The following is a 21,987-nucleotide window of genomic DNA, read 5'->3' as shown; positions in this document are numbered from 1 at the left end:
AACTCGATTGAATTCAATTAAAGATAGATTTGACTTGAATAAATATTTATTTAGAGACAATAATCTAATCATACTACAAAATATTCGGGTTTGACTTTAAAATAACAAATTTACTGTCATATGTCACTGTCATGTGTCAGTGTGGTTAAACGTGTGTTTCTTAAAACAAGTTGAAAATAATAAAAGAGTTCAATTTTTTTTAGCAATTAATCTTCAAGATATTTATTTTAATTGTATTGCTTCTTTATTGATGTTACGTGTTATCCGTGAATTAAAAGTCTATCGGTAGTATGATATCTTCTAATGCAATACTATACAAATTATTAATTATATTCTAATCGAACTGCCACCGCATTTGCAACGCAATTTATCATTATGTCAAACGATTAAATAATGCAGAGATTACTGAAGTCGTTACGAAATAAAATTCCATCTCTAACAAAATAATTTTAATAAATTACATGTTGAATATACAGTTGCCTATGTTCGAAAGTTATTTATTTCTCTTTATAAACCATATGCTCATTATGGCGAAAACAAAAATCCACAGTAGATTAACTCCTATACCATCGAGAACATCTGTGTTCCATAGCGACCATCCTTTCTTCATGACGTTCCTAAACGATTGAATACTTTTGGTGCATGGAAGTATTACGGCTATTATTCTTAGAACCGGAGGCATACCCTCTATGGGCCAGATAACACCTGAAATACAAGGTACATAATAATTAAAACAACTATGAAAGTAGGCCGAGGAATATTAAATTATTTGTTTTTTTTTATTATATTAAAACAAAATATTATATTTAGGAACGAAGTTTATATTAATCTGTGATTTAATTCAATTTTGACTATTTCTTTTAAATCCCCATGCGGTGACAAACAGCTGCAATAGGATAACGTATATCGAAAATCTGCTCTGCATATGTTTGAGAGAGCGGGCCCGAGTACAGAACCCCCCATACAAGAGGGGCGATAAATCTGAGGAAGTTGATACATTAACTACCTTTTACATCATTGGCTAGGATTTACTAGAATATATTTACATTTTCCTTTAAATTCGTGAGTTTTAATAAAACAAATGAATTTTGACATAAAAAATGTATGTATACATATTATTTTTCTATGCATATATATTAAAACGTCAAAGTCGGTAGAGAGTTTGACAATTGATAGACGTTGACATTTGAATATTATCCGGATGTAGTAATTAATATAATAAACAACAAATTATTTTAAATTAACATTCGATTAAATGTTGCTTTTTGGTTTGCAATGATTCATTTTAGATATAATAATACTTTAAGAGATTAGTTACTAGAAATACTAGCACGGAATAATACATACACAAATATAAACAGGAATAAAAACTAGTGTTTGGTAATCTATAAGATTTTATCTTGGTTTTCGGTCAGTTGATAAATCTGAGGAAGTTGATAGATTAACTACCTTTTACAGCATTGCCTAAGATTTACCAGAACATATTTACATTTTCTTTTAAATTCGTCGGTTTAAAACAGCTGACATTGCTTGTTGAATTGATATCAACATTAAAACAAACGAATTTTGACATAAAAAATGTATGTATAACTAATTGCCTAAAATAAAAATGACCTTCAGAAACTTTCATTTACGTTATTCATCTGAAACTCGTCTGAACTGCAAGAAATACAGTTAATTAAATCGTTTTTGGGCATAATTGTGATGTATCAAATATGAGATTTAATTGTGTTTCGGTTTTAATAGAAATTGGGGTAGATAGTCGATACGTCACAAAGTGAAAGTTCAAAATATGATACAAATGTATTTTTAATAAGGGTTTATAATTCTTAGATATCGTCAAATAATGAAAAGTACCTTAAAGTTTACCCCTAGGTAATAACCCTCTGTAAATATTGATTTAGCTAAGTTATATAATATTTAAATTGTAATAAAACAAATTATGATTAGATGTAATTACTCAGTTCTTTGATAGATCTCCATAAAATTGCGAGTCTATATAATTTTATTATATTTAATTTTCTATTGAATTCATTGTTTAATTAATTAGTTTATCTTATGCCATATTGCAACGTTTTTTTTTATTCCATCTGTCAACATAATACTGATCAATTGTTTTGAACAGAGCAAAAGTTATTTTACTAAAAGCACTGTGACTTTAAGTTACTGATTTCCTAGCCTACTTTGTAAAAGTAGTTTATGTAGAATTCCCATTTTCTAATATGTTTCAACTTACCACAAATCATTGTCATTGGTAAATATCCTCCTGTGCAAAATATATTTGCTTCTGAATGAGTTCTGCAAATGGCAGATCCACAGAAACCTAATAAAATATACCGTGATATTGAGGTTTTTCAGATGTCAACTGTTGGACGTTAGTAACTTACCATATGCCATACCACATACCCCTGATATATAGCAAATCAGGTACATGGTACCGATGTTGCCTGCATAACTGATTTGCAGTATGAAAAATAGCATCAGTATGCTCTCGACGCATTGGATTATCATAACGGCCGCTTGAAACAACAAATGGGATAGGGTTATCTCCAACGATGAGACCCCAGCTATCACTGACCGATCCCAAATCCCGTCGAGGCGTTCTTTGACCAGGATCTGGGAGGTCATGGTGGATCCCAGCAAAAACGACAGTCTGAAATCGGAGTAACATTATGTTGGGGAAAAAGTATTTTCGGTTTTTTTCAATCGGATGGCTTTGAAGCCTCATATCACTAATAAAGATTATTCATTGAAGCAGTAAGAAGTCAATAGATGACATCAGTGATTCCAGAAAGTCTACATTATCATATTTTGATTAGTTAGTGTCAGAATTTCGGAAATTTCAATGTTAAAGATGGACACAGGTTATTCTTTTGTAATTTGAGAGTATAAACATTGAGTAACATTGAGAATATAAATATTTATGGTACTTTTAAGAAATTTCCCCGAAACATCAGGTTTGCGAATAATTGGAAATTATGGTTATGTTTATTTGATAACTTTCCTAGTAAAAGTTATAAAAACAAATATAGTATACACAATTAATTGACATCTCTCCATTTTACGATATCATAATTTATAAGTAATAGATTGCTGGGAATCAGTAGTAGATATAAAATGTACCTGAAAATAGGCCCGAAGTACCAAATTGTAACCTTGAGACGTATATAAATTATTGTTGTCATTCACATGCAAAAAAAACGTAACGCTGTTACCGTAATGATAATTTAAGAAATATGTTAATGGGAAAATAATGATGTCAAAGAAACTGTACATAACTGAAATAATAAAGTACTCCTAAAATAGTATTAATGTAATCAAATAAATACCATAATTTATTTATTGTAACCATTAAATTAATTTAAGCATAAAATGTCAACAAACATTCGTTTATTTAATGATAAATAAGATATATGTCAGGTATTTAAGGTTATGCAACTACTACATAAGATACACATTATTTTTCTATGCAATACAATATAATAAAACGTCAAAGTCAGTAGAGAGTTTGACAATAGATAGACGTTGACATTTGAATATTGTCCGGATGTAGTAATTAATATAATAAACGTCAAATTATTTTAAATTAACATTCGATTAGGTGTTGGTATTTGGTTTGCAATTATTAGTATTAGATAGAGTGACGATACTTTAAGGAAATAAGTTAATGTAGTATTAATAATATTAATATAGCCAAATAAATAACACAGTTCATTTATTAAATGTGACCATTAAATTAAATTAAGCTTAAAATGCCAATAGACATTCGTTTATTTAATCATAAATAATATATACTATATATCAGGTATTTAAGGTTATGCAACTGCTACATAAGATAGACATTATTTTTCTATCCATTACAATACATTAAAACGTCAAAGTCGGTAGAGAGTTTGACAATAGATAGACGTTGACATTTGAATATTGTCCGGGCGTAGTAATTAATATAATAAGCAATAAAGTATTTTAAATGAACAGTCGATTAGATATATTAATAATACTTTAAGAAATTAGTTAATTTAGAAATAATAGCACGGAATAATACATATACAAATATAAACAGGAATAAAAACTAGTGTTTGGTAATCTATAAGATTTTATCTTGGTTTTCTGTCAGTTAGAATTAACATAGCCGTATTTTGGTGTGCTGTGAAACAATTAATTTTTTTAAACAACCGGTTGTTTTACCGGAGTTAACTGGATTTTTGTTTATACAACAATTAACGTCTATAAATGCTGTTGCATCTGTCTTAAGATGAAAAATACTTACAATACCACTATACCGGGTGCCATAAACACTGTCATCGGTTCGTCATTGTGCCCATTGTAAAAATGAATCTTGAAAGGAAACTCGACCAGTTTCGTAGATATGTTGCAGTGGATTAAAACGTCTTCTTGGAATTGGACGAATCTTTCTATTAATTTCTGTTGTAGCATGATACCGATTTGCCTGTTGGACATATCGAGGTAGACTTTGATCTCTCCGAAGTTGTACGAGGATTTCTCGGCACCTTGACCTAACCGAATCTGGAAAAAGAAGTTACAAGAGTCGAATAAGGTTTTCTGTTCGGGTTTTCTTTCAGTTCCAGATTTTATCGGAGAAAGTAAGTACTGGAAAACATTTAATTTTTCTTTGAGATGTTTCTGTGTATAGAAGATTCGGTATTGTTAAACGACGGTAAAGTTTTTGTTAATAATCTTTCTTCTAATAATGTTTGGAGTTGATTTTAAAGTTATGTCTATTTTTAAGCCATTTCCAGGAGTCTGATTTTGTGAATAAACAAACAAAAAGTCGTCCGCTAGAGTGGGTTAGAATCCGACAAATTATTTATCTTTGGATCTCTTACCGAATTTCTTTAAGTGATATATACCTGGATAATTGCTACAAACTATTTTACTATAGAACTTTTAACAGCAATATTTTAAGAGATATCTCACAAAAATTTCGTTTGAAAAACGATATTTATCGGAAATTTTTACAGCTATAAAATTTCTTTTGACATTCAAAAATACAATTAAAAAGAAAATGAGTACTCAACTTAGGGATACTAATTTAGAGGGATAAATTATATCTTAAAGGTTATAAAAGTTATTGAAAGTCACAGGTATTACGAAAAATTTTACTCTGAGTGGAATGGTTGTATAATAATTCTAGTACAACCTTTACATTTTATGGTCCTCAATGACTCATTATGGTCCTTTATGTCATATATCTTAAGAACTATAAATTCTAGAGCAATTTAACATGGATTTTCGTTTCTTTCACCCCAAAATACATATATTTTTAGGGTTTTATCATTATCCGAGAGGTGAAAAATTTTGGCACTTTTTCCATATATATAGTCGTGAAAATTTGCGATTTTTGGCCATTTTCAATGTTTTTATTCTCATTTTCGTTCAAGTAATCGCAGGTTAATAAAAATTACAGGGATTATAGAGATTTTTACGCTGAATCGAATGGTAGTATAATAATTTATACGCAACCCTTGGTTTTTAAGTTTTACAATGAAAAATGGATTTTCAAAAAATTAGTAGATTTCTGTTTATGTTACATATCTTAAAATCTATCAATTCCAAAGCAATTTAACATGGATTTTCGCTTATTTCACCCCAAAATACATATATTTTTAGAGTTTTATCATTATCCGAGAGGTGAAAAATTTTGGCACTTTTTCCATATATATAGTCGTGAAAATTTGCGATTTTTGGCCATTTTCAATGTTTTTACTCTCATTTTCGTTCAAGTAATCGCAGGTTAATAAAAATTACAGGGATTATAGAGATTTTTACGCTGAATCGAATGGTAGTATAATAATTTATATGCAACCCTTGGTTTTTAAGTTTTACAATGAAAAATGGATTTTCGAAAAATTAGTAGATTTCTGTTTATGTTACATATCTTAAAATCTATCAATTCCAAAGCAATTTAACATGGATTTTCGCTTATTTCACCCCAAAATACATATATTTTTAGAGTTTTATCATTATCCGAGAGGTGAAAAATTTTGGCACTTTTTCCATATATATAGTCGTGAAAATTTGCGATTTTTTGCCATTTTCAATATTTTTACTCTCATTTTCGTTCAAGTAATCGCAGGTTAATAAATATTACAGGGATTATAGAGATTTTTACGCTGAATCGAATGGTAGTATAATAATTTATACGCAACCCTTGGTTTTTAAGTTTTACAATGAAAAATGGATTTTCGAAAAATTAGTAGATTTCTGTTTATGTTACATATCTTAAAATCTATCAATTCCAAAGCAATTTAACATGGATTTTCGCTTATTTCACCCCAAAATACATATATTTTTAGAGTTTTATCATTATCCGAGAGGTGAAAAATTTTGGCGCTTTTTCCATATATATAGTCGTGAAAATTTGCGATTTTTTGCCATTTTCAATGTTTTTACTCTCATTTTCGTTCAAGTAATCGCAGGTTAATAAAAATTACAGGGATTATAGAGATTTTTACACTCAATCGAATGGTAGTATAATAATTTATATGCAACCCTTGGTTTTTAAGTTTTACAATGAAAAATGGATTTTCGAAAAATTAGTAGATTTCTGTTTATGTTACATATCTTAAAATCTATCAATTCCAAAGCAATTTAACATGGATTTTCGCTTATTTCACCCCAAAATACATATATTTTTAGAGTTTTATCATTATCCGAGAGGTGAAAAATTTTGGCACTTTTTCCATATATATAGTCGTGAAAATTTGCGATTTTTGGCCATTTTCAATGTTTTTACTCTCATTTTCGTTCAAGTAATCGCAGGTTAATAAATATTACAGGGATTATAGAGATTTTTACGCTGAATCGAATGGTAGTATAATAATTTATATGCAACCCTTGGTTTTTAAGTTTTACAATGAAAAATGGATTTTTGAAAAATTAGTAGATTTCTGTTTATGTTACATATCTTAAAATCTATCAATTCCAAAGCAATTTAACATGGATTTTCGCTTATTTCACCCCAAAATACATATATTTTTAGAGTTTTATCATTATCCGAGAGGTGAAAAATTTTGGCACTTTTTCCATATATATAGTCGTGAAAATTTACGATTTTTTGCTATTTTCGAGTTTTCTGTTGCTATTTCTATTCAAATAATCTCAAGTTAATGAGAATTACGGAGTTAATAAAGAATTTTACGCTGAGTCGAATGGTAGTTTAATGAATTTCATACAATTTTTAGTTTTTAAGATAAACGATGAAAAGTGTATTTTCGAGAAACGAGTGGATTTTTGTTTATGTCTCATATCTTAAGAACTATAAATTATAGATTAATTTAACATTGATTTTCGTTTCGTTCACTCCAAATTACGTATATTTTGAGAGTTTTATCTTTATCTGAGAGATACACAAATATTAGATTATACAGAAAAAATCTTCTTACCCTTTCTTCATAAGCGCCAGAAAAATTGTGTGGAATATGAATAAACCCAACCAATTTACCATGTTTCACATCTTGCATTGCCTCAGCAACCGTATCGTAGGGAACCTGTAAATATGTTGTATGGAAACGTCAATTCCAATATATAGTTCGTATGACGGTACCTTATTTATCATGGGGTCATCCAGATATCCCATCCACTGACAAGATATGTGTTTAAAATGGCACTCATCAAACTTATCAACGAGGACAGTGGTATTCCAGTTCGAATCCCGACAGGAAGTCGAATTCTCCTTGTTGACTATACCAACGTTGAGATTAATGGGATTCGTCCCAACAGAATTAACGAAGAACCATAGTTGCAGAATTGGGAATGATATCAGAAATAATATGCCTCTGTAATAAAAAAGAAAATCAAAATAACGTTTCCTACATATTATTTTTTATTAATAATATAAAGTATTTTCATTTGAGTCAAAACTGCAGACTGCCAACAGACACTGGGGGCCAGATCTGGACTGTATGGTGTGTGGCAAAGCCATTCAAAGCACAATTCGTCCGATTTGGTCGTCGTTTTCACCGACCTGTGACAAGGTCATGACATATTTTTTGCTTTTAAGGACATCTATTCATTATTTTGTCACTCAGTTAGTCCAATAATCACCATTGACGTAGTGTAGGTTTCTGCTGTAACAACTGGTGAATTCGAAAGAGCATAACTCGAATAACATAGCCATCCCTTACCATCAAAGGGTGATATTTAATCGATACAGGAACTTGTTTTTCATGCATTATTTTGAAAATAATAACATTTGTTTTGCTAAAATGATGAAAGCAGTTCAACTAAATGCTAGAAAGGTCAGAATCGTATATGGCTGATGATGGGAATAAGTGCTTCTGGTCGACATACCCCATAAGGTGTTCGGAATCATCTCCGCGTCTTTCCTTTTCTACTGACAAAGTACTTACCCGATATTTCTGTAAAACTGCTTCCAGTTCTTGTTAAATAAGGCGTGCATTCGATGTATATTGAAATTGGACGAAGAACCGACATCCTTCTTCTTCTCCTTGCCTTTGCCTTTCGTCGTTGGAACCTAAAAACGATTTAATTTCAAGTCGAATCACCACTGAATGATCTCAAACCATAGAGGGAGCCCATGTAGAGGGCGAAACCGAGGAAATGTTTTGCGTGGTCCCACCGATGCAAGTGCTAAGACTAATTATTCGATTGGTTGGTTTGAATTGCCCTACAAGAAGTCATCGGTTTCTTTCAGTTTTTTTATGATGCCTTTTTGGTGACTTAATTATAATCACTATTATTTGGATATGATGTATCTTCAGTCTCAAAAGTGTTGTGTATCCAGTGTATGAGCGGAAATAAAAAAACGAGACGTCGTTTTGTTTGGAAGAAACACGTTAGCTAAATTAAGGATATGTAATGTATATAGTAACTTGTAATACGTAACAGGTTAATCGAAAAGCCCCCGGTCTGACACATAGATGGCGCTAATAGAATTAAATCCATATGTTTACATACAGTTGAAGCAAAAATTTGGCTTGATGCCGAGTTTTCGTACACTACCCTAGAAAAATCAACCATCAAGGATTGCTATGCTAAGTTTAGATATGGTGAAATGTGCACCGAAGACGGTGAACGCAGTGGGCGCCCAAAAGAGGTTGTTACCGACGAAAACTTTAAAAAAATCCACAAAATGATTTTGAATGAACGTAAATTGAAATTGAATGAAATAGTAGACACTCTAAAGATATCAATTGAACGTGTACATCATAGTATTCACGAATATTTGGGTATGAGGAAGCTCTGTGCAAAGTGAGTGCCGCGCGAGCTCACTTTTGACCAAAAACAACGACGAGTTGATGATTCGGAGCAGTGTTTGAAAATGATCAAGCGTAATAAACCCGAGTTTTTGCGTCGGTATGTGACAATGGATGAAACATGGCTCCATCATTTCACTCCGAAGTCCAATCGACAGTCATCCAAGTGGACTGCACACGACGAACTCGCTCCAAAGCGTGGGAAAACGCAGCAGCCGGCTGGCAAGGTTATGGCGTCTGTATTTTGGGATGCACATGTAGCAATTTTCATTGACTACCTTGGAAAAGGAAGAATCATTACATAACAGCGACTATTACATAACGTTATTGGACCGTTTGAAGGCAGAAATCGCCAAAAAACGACCGCATATGAAGAAAAAGAAACTGTTGCTTCAGCAAGACAATGCACCGTGTCCCAAGTCAGTGAAAACGATGGCAAGAATCCTTGAATTGGGCTTCGAATTGCTTCCTCATCCACCGTATTCTCCAGATCTGCCCCCCAGCGACTATTTCCTGTTCTCAGATTTCAAAAGAATGCTTGCTGGGAAGAAATTTTCGTCGAATGAAGAGGTGATTGCCGAAACTGATGCCTATTTTGAAGCAAGGGACAAATCGTACTACAAAGACGTTGTCGAAAAGTTGGAGAGTCGCTATAATCAGTGTCACCCTTGAAGGGAATTATGTTGAATAAAAAAAACTATTTTTGCCAAAAAATGTGTTTTACAGTGGTAGGCCGGGGACTTTTCTATTGACGTGTTATACTATTTATATACAGCATTTGTGTTCCTATATATATATATATATATATATATATATATATATATATATATTACAGAAATAAAAAAATTACAGTTTAAACCCAAAATGTGTCCAAATTGGACGGTGGCAAAATTACATTGAAGGTAAATGTGATTATACTACATGAAAATTTTGTGTTTGAATAATTAAAAACTTAATCGTTTTGAAAGAAAAGCCAAAAGCTTCTTGCTAAGACCACGCAAAGCAATTCTTAAGTTATATGTACTAAGTTAACACTCTATATACTAACTATAACATCTCGAGAACCATAGTCTTCCGCACACGTTTCGAAAGAAGGAGCGGCAGATATGGGCGGTGATTCGTATTTGGCTGCGTCAGTGTCGATGTGAGTTCGATTGTACTCCTCTTGGGCTTTGCTCAGTTCTAGAAAAACCTCCTCCAAAGTGTCTGTGTGATAGTGGGTCAACAACTTCGCGGGTGATTCTTCAGCTAGTAATTTTCCGTTTCTCATCAACCCAATCTGAAATAAATTAATAAATGCTTGTCTTGAAAATAATTCTAATTAATGATGAGGATATCTGAATGTAATGCGAAAGGCATCAGAAAAAAGGACACATGTGTTAAATTGAACCTTTTTCTCTTTCAAAAGGCATTTATATAGATACCATGTCGATAGAACGATGTCGGTTTGATAGTGATAGAGCTATCGATCAATTTTCACACTTTTTCAGCATTTCAACATGCTCCATCGATCTGAACAAGTGGTAATCAGAAGGCGATATGCCCGGTGAGTAAGCTGGATGCGAAAGAACTTCCTATTCGAACTGTCACAGTTTATCCTTCACAACTCATCCTACAAAAGTAATGAAAGTCGAAAATATTCCATGAATACACTGAATGAATCAATAATTCTAAATGAAAAACTGTTATTTTACGTACAGAAATGTCAAAACCCTAAAATTTAACGGTTAGGTTTGGTCCTTCAACAGTTGTTTACATCGATTCTTCGCATTTTCACCAATATATTTCGCTGATCAAAATACATACAAGCACCTAATTTATTATCAGCTCCGAGTACACGAGAATCATACTCCACAAGTGGAGAAAAAAAAAACGTGCATCACACACGAATACGGAGGAATTAAGTACCAGTAGTCTTCCTGTCTAACAGAGCCGAATCCTTCAGGAAGAAATACCAACTCCATATTTTTAACCGATTTCGAAAAAGAAGGAGGTTCTATGTTCGGCTGTATATACATTTTTTTTAATGTTTGTTCGCCGATTTCTCCGTCAATTGTGGGTCCGATTTTCAATTTATTTTCTGTTCGAAAGAGTGTACTTCCGAGGTGGTCCCATTAGAACCAAATCAGGATCTGGTGAGGGAATAGGGTGGAAATCGAGGGAAACGCTCAAATTGCAAAGACACGCACAAGGTTTTCACATATTTTTTATCTAAAATAACCAGATATTTGGGTATAATGTTATGGCTGAGCTGATGTGACGGAAAATCTGAAGTCGTTCACTGCAAAAGCCATTCAGTTTGCTTTTTAAGCACTAACTATAGCATATAAGACCTCCTAGAAATGTCGTCGCAATTACTTCTATGGTGTAATGGTTAAAGCGTTTACCTCCCAAGCTGAAGTCGCGGGTTCGATTCCCGGCGGCTATAATAACTTTTTTGTTTAGTTAGAACATTTGTCAAATCACCTAGGCTAGGTAGCAGACAGAAAAATATTTTTAACAAAAAATTGAACCAACTTCAAAATATAAATAAGGAACTGACTAAAAATTAAAACATGCACTTATCTACTACACGTATTTTATATTCTACTATATACACAATTTAGCTTTATACCCATCTAAAATTATTTATCTATTTACAATGTTATTTTAACTAAGTTGGTAGTAGTAATAATATCGTAAATGAATAAATAGGTTTAGGCAGGTATTAAGCTAAATTGTGTGTATATAGTAGAATATAAAATATGTTTCGTGAATAGGTTAAATAAAGTTTCTGTTTATTTTTATTTTGGTTACTACAACGATTATTATGTACATATTTTATTTTAAAATGTATTTTGTGGTAAAATTCTAAGTTAGATTATTATCTATTTCTTTGATGAGTATCATAAAATTAGAAAGACTTCTATTTTAATTTTTATGAATCCAAGAGAATTCTTCTTCATTAAACAAGTTCATACATAGTAAAACTAGACGTTAATTATTCATCGTTATGTATATACCAACGTGATTATAATATCAAAGATGCATCGTCGAGGTCGTGGCAAAGTTAAAATGCAAATATCGAAAAAAAACGCCGTAGTCGTTAAAAAATATTGACCTTTCCCATTAATGTAAGGTCATTGTTAACGTTAATGTAGTTCAAGTTGATATAAAATATCGTAATGAGCAAAAAAAGAACGTTTTATTATCATTGTAAAGTGATTGAGCAAAAACTCGCGTTTATAATAAATTAACATCAATTTTAACAGGTAACATGTAGCATTTTAATAAATGCATTCTATGATAGGGGTGTCGGCCTGTGAGAACAATATCGTTATTTCGATATAAAGTATCGATTCGTTCGTTATATATGGAGGAAAAAGATATATAGTCTATTCAAAGTTTTTTTGTACATACGTCATCAAAATGTTTAATGTATTGCCTGTCACAATTTGTAAATTCGTTTTAGAATCAGACAATATTTTCCTTCTCATTTTATTCTAGTTAAAAAGAGACACAATGCTGTCTGATTAGTTCGAACACGTAAACGACTGAGCCTGTCATTGTCGTCCGGTTGTCAGACGTATGCAAAACTCGTGATAGCAATAGGGATAAGAGGTTATAACCCTAACCTATAAACTATTGTAGCTGTATAATTAGCTGTAGTTTTTAGATGTTCTATAATGTTCAAATAAATTATATTTGATAACATTGTTGTTCAATTATTTTATTTAGATTAGAATTTTGTTGTATGTCAAAGCCAAACTGAGCTAAAACTCGGAGTTGAGATTTAAATGATGTATGTATAAAATAACTTTGAAGATTAAGTACCAAAATATACTGAACCTTTAAAATGAATGAATAAAATGAAATAAGTACTATTTTAATGATGTTTTTTATTACCAAAAATATCTCGATATTTTTCTTTTGAAGTTCTTACCTTATCTGCATCTTTACATTCTTCTATATAATGCGTGGTTATGATCACAGAAACTTTATCAATTTGAACAAGATCCCTCAAATAGTTCCATATCCTGCAAAACGATACATAAGCGGTTGATAAAGGCAGTAAATCAACAATTGACCAAACCATGGTTTAAAGGTGATAAAAGTGCGTGAGTTAAAGGCTGTAAGGCGTGAGATTATCGCTGGATAGACTGTAGTGTGTAAATTGTGATAATAATTGTTAACAGTAAATTAAAGATAGGTCTAGGTCACCAGTTTTAATAATAAATCAAATAAAAATATATATTCATATATATTTTACGTCTTTTTGACGACAACGGTACAGCAAAACATAACACCTACCTTTCTCTCAGTAGTGGATCCAGTCCAACTGTCGGTTCGTCTAGTATCAACAGTTCTGGCTTGTGAAGCAATGCGACAGCGAATGAGACTCTTCGTTGCTGTCCTCCACTACAGTGTTTTAGAAATCTAAATAGAGATATTCCTTAAATATAAACCACTAGTAACACAAACGAAGATCCGTTATGAGTAATCGAATTGTTCTTATTTAATTTAAACGAAGAAAATTTGTTTAAAGATCAGATGGAGCATATATTACATCCAGTTTTTCAGTACCTAGTAATTTTTCCTTAATATTGTCCAGACCTGAGACGTCAGACCAAGACCTAATTAAGTTTTGATTGACGTATTCTCGCTGGTTTTCACACAAAGCTTAACTATATTCTATTCAAAGTTATTTTGTACATACGTCATCTAAATCTGTGACGTGTGAAAACGTCGCAATGTTGCCGCATCAACTCTGAGTTTTAGTTCAGTTGGGCTTTGATATACAAAAAATTCTAATCTAAAAAAAATAATTGAACAAAAATGTTATCAAACATATTTTATTTTAACATTATAGTACATTTAAAAAGTACGGTTACTTATTCAGCCACCATAGTTTATAGGTTAGAGTTATAATCTCTTATCACTAGTGCTTTCACGAGTTTTGCATACGTCTGACAACCGGACGACTTTGACAGGCTCATTCCTTTACGTATTCGAACTAATCAGAATAAAATGAGAATGAAAATATTGTCTGATTCTGACACGAATTTACAAATGGCGGGAGGCAATACATTAAACATCTTGATGACGTATGTACAAAAAAACTTTGAATAGGCTATATGTTAGTTCCCATAGTTTTTGTCTCAAAGTTCTAGTGATTCAACGTTTTCATGTTCAGACAATTCGCCTGGTGTTGCTTCTGTTTGTGTGGATGTCCCTATTTCTGATATATCACGAAGAATCTCGTTTTGATAAGTGTGGAGCTTATTGATATTGGATTTCTCTGTCCAATCGTCTAGACTGTTTCCGAAATTTGTTTATACAATAACAATTTGTTCGAATGGTAACTTCTTCATCATCTTCGAAGGAAGTCATGTCCAAGTATTTTACTCTGTTCGCATACAAAATTATTTATAACTAATTATCATTGGCAAGTAAAGTATTCTTTTGTTTATGAGATCCACATGTGTATTCTTCGTAGCATTTATTTTTATTCATCATGTCTTTGTCCAATCAGTAATGTTTTTGACAACTATTTGTAATCTATTTACATTTGGACAACGAATATAACAGTATCATCAGCAGAAGTGACTATTGTTACTCCTTCACAATTAGGGATATCATTGATAAATACAATACTGGTCTAAAGACACTAACTTGTGGTACAGCTATATAGATTATAATATATATAATATTATAGATTATAATAATGCAGAATTAATTCAGGATTCGTTATCAAAACTTCTTTCCATTATATCCATACTACGATGCATTTGGTCAATTTTTGAGTCTTCTAAATCCAAATTGGTGAGCCAGAAAACTTATAGATGTTGGTTTTGAAGTTTTAGATTTGATGATGTATGTATACTTGACCAAGAAAGTCTTGGTCAACTGAATTCAAAAGTCACCAAACGAAATAAAAGCCTATAGACCTATATCACTGTTTTTTGAAAAACTCCTGTTGAAAAGAATAAAACCGACCATAGAGGGAAAAAAACTCAATACCATCACACCAGTTTGGGTTTATGAACAAGCATTCAACAATTGACCAGGTCCACAGAATAACAGATGTTATTGAAAAAGCCTACGAAAGTAAAAAAGTATGCTCAGCTATATTCTTAGATGTAGCACAAGCCTTCGATAAGGTTTGGCATGAAAGCCTTGTTCATAAACTACCGAAAAGGCAACCAAAACAACACATCGAACTATTAAAATCGTACATTACAACCAGAATGTTTAGAGTCAAACAAGAAGAAGCTTACTCGACAATAAAAGAAGCAAAAGCACAAGGAAGTGTACTGGGACCAATGCTTTATCTACTCTACACTTGTGATATACCACAAATGGAGAATATTATGATAGCTACATTTGCTGATGATACTGAGATTATAGCTGTCGGAGACAATAGTGAAGAAGCCTCACGAAAATTACAACAGGAAATTGACAATATGAATAATTGGACACCAATTCCAAGCTTGGAAATAAGAATTAATGAAAGTAAATGTGTACATGTACAGTTCACCTATAAACAGACCGTACAAGCACCAATAACATTAAATAATACTATCATTTCATATAGCGACAACGCTAAATATCTCGGAATGAATGTGGATGCAAAACTTCTCTGGAAGGAATATATAAAGAAGAAAAGAAAAGACCTGGTATTGAAATATAGGAAAATATACTGGCTAACTGGAAGAAAATCACAATTACCAGTACATAATAAATTGCTATTATATAAGCAAATACTGAAACCTATATGAACATACGGAGTTCATTATTCTGCAAAGAGTATCATAAATAAAATACAAAATTTTCACAACATAGTCTTGAGAGGTATTGTGGGTGCACCCAAATACTATAGGACTAATTAGAGACCTTCAGATACCCACAGTGAGTCAAGAAATCAAGAGAATTGCAAGGGGGCATGATGAAAGACCCCATTCTCATGAGATTCTCTCTCAAGTATTGCAGCTTTTGGATACTACCAGAACAGGACACAGACTCAAAAGAATCAAACCATCTCATCTTGTGTAGTGTTGTGTAGTGAGGTGCATATAATAAAAAATACAGCAGTGACATGTATAAACATTATTTCACCAGAGACTGAGATAGGACCGAAACGACTAGTAACAATGTAATAATTAAATAACAAAAAAAACTTAATTGAAATTGTGAGCTCATAAGATAAACTGAAAAAAAAGTAATAAAAATGCGACATAAACTATATTTTACCATGATCACGTCGATCAAAATCAATTCACAGTCCCTTAAAAACGTAAAGTAATACCTCTCTTTGGGTGGTAGTTCAAGCAATGCATGTAAAGCCTCGAATCGTTCTTTGATCTCCTTGTAGGTCATGTTGTATATCCGGCCGAAATAATAGATGGTGTCTCTGATGGTGAATTCCTGGATCAATGCTATTTCCTAAGAATGAATTAGGTTTTTTAACGATTCGATGGTATTAAGACCTTTGTTCCTACCTGTGGCATATAGCCGATCTTTGAACAGGGTATTCCCGACTGGTTTTTTCCCAATTTTCGTCCGAACAGCCATATCTCGCCGGCCTCTATGGTTTTCCTGCCGAGGATGCTGCTTAACAGGGTCGTTTTGCCACAGCCGCTAGCGCCCAGCAATCCATATCTATATATACAATATTTTTATGCAAAATGATTGATGATAACTGATTTTTAATGAAAAGAAATGTTGATATCAGTACGAGTCGCATAACTCCAGTAATATTTATTCAATGAAACCTTGATATAGCTCGTTTGAAAGGTAGCAATCGCTGGAATATTCTGAAAAGGTAGAATCATTTAATATATTCATTTATGCAGTCTAAAATTATTGCATTCGGAATGTCGAGTTTCCAGAAGATTATTTTCCTCATATTATTTGAAAATTTTGTGGTATTTATGGTGCTAAGTTATAACATTATTAGTAGTGTTGGGAACTATCGACTGAAAACAGTCGAAACAGTCGATAGTCAAATGCATGGTTCGACTGTTTTTTTTTCATTAGTGATGTCAGACAAAGATGTACGAATCCTTTACTGTATAAATTGTGAGATAGGAAAGGACGGAGATAAATGCTTGGGGCAGTTAATTTTATATGTACTTATATTTTCCAACGGTAGTAAAAAAAACTACATATATTACATATGAATCTATGTAAGCATAAATTGGGTACATTTTTGTCAAGGTCGCAGCTTTGTCGAATGAAACAAGTAGTACCAAAAATAGTAACTAAAAGTACACGACTGAAACAGTCACTGGTAAAAAGTAGTAAAATCAGTCGAACCAAAAATAGCAACTGAAACAATCGATAGTAAAAAGTAGTCAATTACTGAACAGTCGATAGTCAATTTCAGTCGATAGTCCCCAACACTAATTATTAGTAACATTACTGTCATTCTTCAAAATTCATTGAATCATACTCTTTCGCTTACTTAATTAATAGAAATATGTGTTCATAGCTTTCTTCTTTGCTCATTTTTTTTCACCATCGTTGTAAGACTTCCTTGATATATTCGTGTCCATATTTAACGTTATTAGTGAAAGGCGAACACCAAACATGACAGGTAAGTTTCATAACTAGTGACAATGTTTCTTCATTAATTTTAACACGTTCTGCTTGTTTAAATATGATGGATGAGTAAATATTTGTACAGTGTTGCAGCAATCTTAATAGCAAGAGGCCAAGATTTAGTTTGGACTTTATCATCATCCTCACTATCATCATATCCACTGACGCAGTGCCAACTAATGATTGTTCGGTAGCTTCAAAGGTCGACCTTCCTCTGGTTTATATACGGTTAATCTTTGTTTCACGTCAACAAGAAAGGTTTTAATTTACTTAATTAATGTAGGATAAACTGCTGTAGTATTCTTAAAAGATTAAGAACAATGAAATAAAGAAAATTTGTTATAATTGGATTTAAGTCGGTTTGTATTTAGAAAAATTATAATATTTTCCAAACAAACTGCCAGAAATCATTAGGAGAATGATCAAAAGTAAGTTAGAGATCTTGCAAACAAACAAAAATGACCAAGGGATTAGAAAGACTCATTGTTGTTGCAGGTAGAATAAAAAGCATCAGAAGAATGGTCAAAAATAAGTTAAAGATTTTCCAAAACGAAAAGATAACCAAGGAAGAAGAAAGACTCATTATCATTGCAAATAACAAGAAATAAAAAATCTTCAAATCCAAAGTAATGGATCAAATAATGTCAAATAGACGAGAAAGTACTACGTATGGTGTAATGTAATAACAACAGTTGATAGGTCAGAGTAGCTACAGAGAAGCAGATGGAATATAATATATAAGAGAATATGATGTGATAATTAACGAAAGCAAAACGAAAATTATGACCATAGGACAGTCATAAATAATAAATATTCAAACTAAGGGTGTAAAAATACAAGTGAATACATTTATATATCTGGGTATAGAAATCCAAAAATGATGGAAATTAGTACCAGAATTGGAAAAAAATTAATGTGCCTCAGAACAGTCAGGGGTGTTATAAAGATGGATAAAATGGAAAGTAAATAAATAACGAAAGACCTCAATATTTAATTAGTGATGGATTTCTATGTACAAATGACAACTCAGTTGGTAAAACTAATATGGGAAGCAATAATGGTGAGGAGAAAAATCAGACGCGGACTAAGAGAACCTGCGATGAACATATCAAAGAAAAATAGTTTAGAAGAGTGGAAATACTCCAGTGAAACAGACAGGCAGAAAGAACATAAGGAATTTATAGATGTAGCAAGAAAGAATAGACAATAGTCGACATAAAATCGCACATATATCATGTTATAAACCAAATATTATATATAACTTCCGTCATATAACTTTTACGCCGTAGAAGAACATGTCCACCGGTCTATATCAATAATTGTCAACTCCCGCAAGCAGAGGATGCTAAATATCTTGGTTTGCACTTAGATTAACGCTAAACTTGGAAACACCTACTCGTCAAACAAAAACAACTTGGACTTAAACTCTATATTCTCTTATAAATTTCTATTCAAGCCTATTTGGTCATATGGAATCCAACTATGGGGAATCGCTAGCAAGTCTAATATATCCATCATGATTGCTTGATGTATTGTTGATGCTCCGTACTATGTTTCAAATGAAGTGATAAAACGCGATATTTCCTCTAGAACCTATAACGAGTGTAATTCAACGTGTTTATATGAAGTACATCGAAATAGTGTCAGTGCATCCCAATGTACTCGCTAATCAGCTAAATATGCGAAGTGACAGTGAAGTGCGTGGACTAAAGCGTCTCACACCATCCGATCTGATTATTGGACATATATAGACTTTAGAGTAAGACTAGTTAATTAAAATTGTATTTTTTTTACAGGAGATCACTTAATGAGGTGATTTTCTACATGCCATATCTATATAATACAAATAATACATATAAAAGAACAAAGAAGATAAACAATATTCATTCCTTACCAATATCCGTCCATAGAAATGAATATTAAATGAAGCCCATATTTAAACACAAATTGTATTATAATCGTTAATTGTTCTTCATTTCAATCAATAACAGGAAATTCGTAATATATTTAGACTACAAAGTTTTTTTTTAAAGATCGATACTTACATAGTTCCTCTCTCTACGTTCATAGAAATCCCATTGAAAACTACATGATTCCCATAGTGCTTCACTACGTTTTTCACACTAACAGCATAGCTCGCCATTCTTACTGGGAAAACTGAGAGAAAATCACACGATACCGCGAGGACACAGTCGAACAACCAATCGGTTTTTTAATTGTTCGATGCTAATCGACTTTTTTCTCGAAACAATCAACGATCAAAGGTACCCAACAACATCTCAGCTGTGACTTAACTGATACAGTTCGTGTGTTGTCGTTTTGCTATTCCAAAAACGTCTTCGTATGTACGACGCATACCAATTGCTATGACCAACATATCAACACAGCCTAACCACAGTCCATTTCTGAGATATTGTTGGTATATGGTGTTAGTAATAAGGCTCGAAGGTCGAAATGTATATTATCGCAAGTAAAAACTAATTTTTACGCAGAAGAATTCTTCTATCTAATGGTACATATTTTAGAAAACGTTACGTGTGATTGAGTAATCCATATTGCTTAAGGTTGATGTTTTCTTTATCATTGAAAATAGAAATTTTTCTGTGACAACCTTTGTGTAGGCAAATCAATAAATACGAGGGCATTGAGACAAATATTCCGAACAGAAAAATAATTATTAACAGAACGCTACTAGAATTAAATCCATATGTTTTTTAGTTAGCCCTAACCCTCAAAAGATGCGTGTATAAATTGCACAGCTGTCGGATCATTAGTTTGTGAATTATAGCATTTTGAGTGAAACAACTTTTGTTATTGTGAAAAAAAATTGATAAAAGGGAATTTCGCGTGTTGATAAAATATTGTTTTGACAAAAAATACAGTTGAAGCAAAAACTTGGCTTGATGCCGAATTTCCGGACACTGCCCCAGGAAAATCAACCATCAAGGATTGGTATGGTAAGTTTAGACGTGGTGAAATGAGCACCGAAGACGGTGAACGCAGTGGACGCCAAAAAGACGTTATTACCGACGCAAAACATTTAAAAAATCCACAAAATGATTTTCAATGACTGTAAATTGAAATTGAATGAAATACTAGACACTCTAAAGATATCAACTGAAAGTGTACATCATATAATTCACGAATATTTGGTTATGAGAAAGCTCTGTGCAAAGTCGGTGCCGCGCGAACTCACTTTTGACCAAAAACAACGACGAGTTGATGATTCGGAGCAGTTTTTGAGGATGATCAAGCGTAACAAACTCTAGTTTTTGCATCGATATGTGACAATGGATGAAACATGGCTCCATCATTTCATTCCGAAGCCCAACCGACAGTCATTCGAGTGGACTACACACGACGAACCCACTCCAAAGCTTGGGAAAACGCAACAGTCGGCTGGCAAAGTTATGGCGTCTGTATTTTGGGATGCGCATGGAATTATTTTCATTGACTACCTTGAAAAAGGAAGGACAGGAAGAAGGAAAAGGAAGAAAAAGTGCTGCTTCACCAAGACAATGCACCGTGTCAAAAATCTATCAATTGGGATTCGAATTGCTTCCTCATGCACCGTATTCTCCAGATCTGCCCCCCAGCGACTGTTTCCTGTTTTCAGATCTCAAAAAAATGCTCGCTGGAAAGAAATTTTCGTCGAATGAAGAGGTGATCGCCAAAACTGAGGCCTATTTTGAAGCAAAGGACAAATCGTACTACAAAAATGGTATCGAAAAGTTGGAAACTAATTTTGCCAAAAAATTGTTGAAATAATGGAGAAGCGACACCAATGAGCGAAATCCAGAATAGAACAACAGTAACAGTATAGTATGGTTGAAACTTTAACTGCAAATATCCTTAGCCATTACCCTTGTAAATATTTTGTCGTATCTGCTCAGAACACTTCTTTCAAATCTGAGAACGAAGTGTAAACCAAAATGAGAGTCGAGACAATTTCCTTTATCAGTCTGAACATTCCATTTTAGAAAGAGAACGAGATTGACTGCTAATTAGGTTCATCCACAGTTTTAAGTGTTGTGTCTACTGGAACTATAATTTATTCTTAATACGTGGCCTTGAACAGAGCCTGTACATAGAGAATCCTTTGAGAATGCCGGAATTTGGACCTCTATTTTGATCTGGAAGGGCCTTACTCTCTAATTACGAAGATATT

General features: G+C 32.6%; 2 protein-coding genes across 5 annotated transcripts in view; one reads left to right on the top strand and one right to left on the bottom strand.

Annotated features, from left to right (window-relative positions):
• Positions 1–150: 150 nt before the first annotated feature.
• Positions 151–21,987, top strand: part of LOC143200158 (SPRY domain-containing SOCS box protein 1) — a 28,953-nt gene continuing 7,116 nt past the window's right edge. Inside the window, exon 1 of one of the 4 annotated variants that reach the window (XM_076410554.1) lies at positions 151–285. In XM_076410554.1, coding sequence (XP_076266669.1) covers positions 251–285 — 35 coding nt within the window. In that variant the 5' untranslated portion in view covers positions 151–250. Of the gene's footprint in view, positions 286–575; positions 718–4,520; positions 4,605–17,692; positions 17,815–21,987 lie in introns of those variants that run through there. The other 3 variants (XM_076410555.1, XM_076410556.1, XM_076410557.1) reach the window with 3 other exon arrangements.
• LOC143200156 (ABC transporter G family member 23) lies at positions 435–20,210 on the bottom strand. Its single transcript, XM_076410553.1, has 13 exons — positions 19,865–20,210; positions 16,718–16,877; positions 16,525–16,661; positions 13,530–13,655; positions 13,162–13,255; positions 10,288–10,518; positions 8,373–8,497; positions 7,568–7,799; positions 7,407–7,511; positions 4,271–4,527; positions 2,388–2,653; positions 2,237–2,323; positions 435–705 (listed from the first exon to the last, which is right to left on the bottom strand). The coding sequence occupies exons 1-13, from the start codon at positions 19,960–19,962 to the stop codon at positions 494–496; spliced, it is 2,130 nt and encodes a 709-aa protein (XP_076266668.1). The 5' UTR covers positions 19,963–20,210; the 3' UTR covers positions 435–493.

This window comes from Rhynchophorus ferrugineus, unplaced genomic scaffold (genome assembly GCF_030347505.1).
Source record: "Rhynchophorus ferrugineus isolate W39M unplaced genomic scaffold, kcgeb_rfMv2 rfM7, whole genome shotgun sequence".
Taxonomy (NCBI): domain Eukaryota; kingdom Metazoa; phylum Arthropoda; class Insecta; order Coleoptera; family Curculionidae; genus Rhynchophorus; species Rhynchophorus ferrugineus.
Note: the sequence above shows the minus strand (reverse complement) of the source record. Positions and strands in the feature narration are given on the sequence as shown.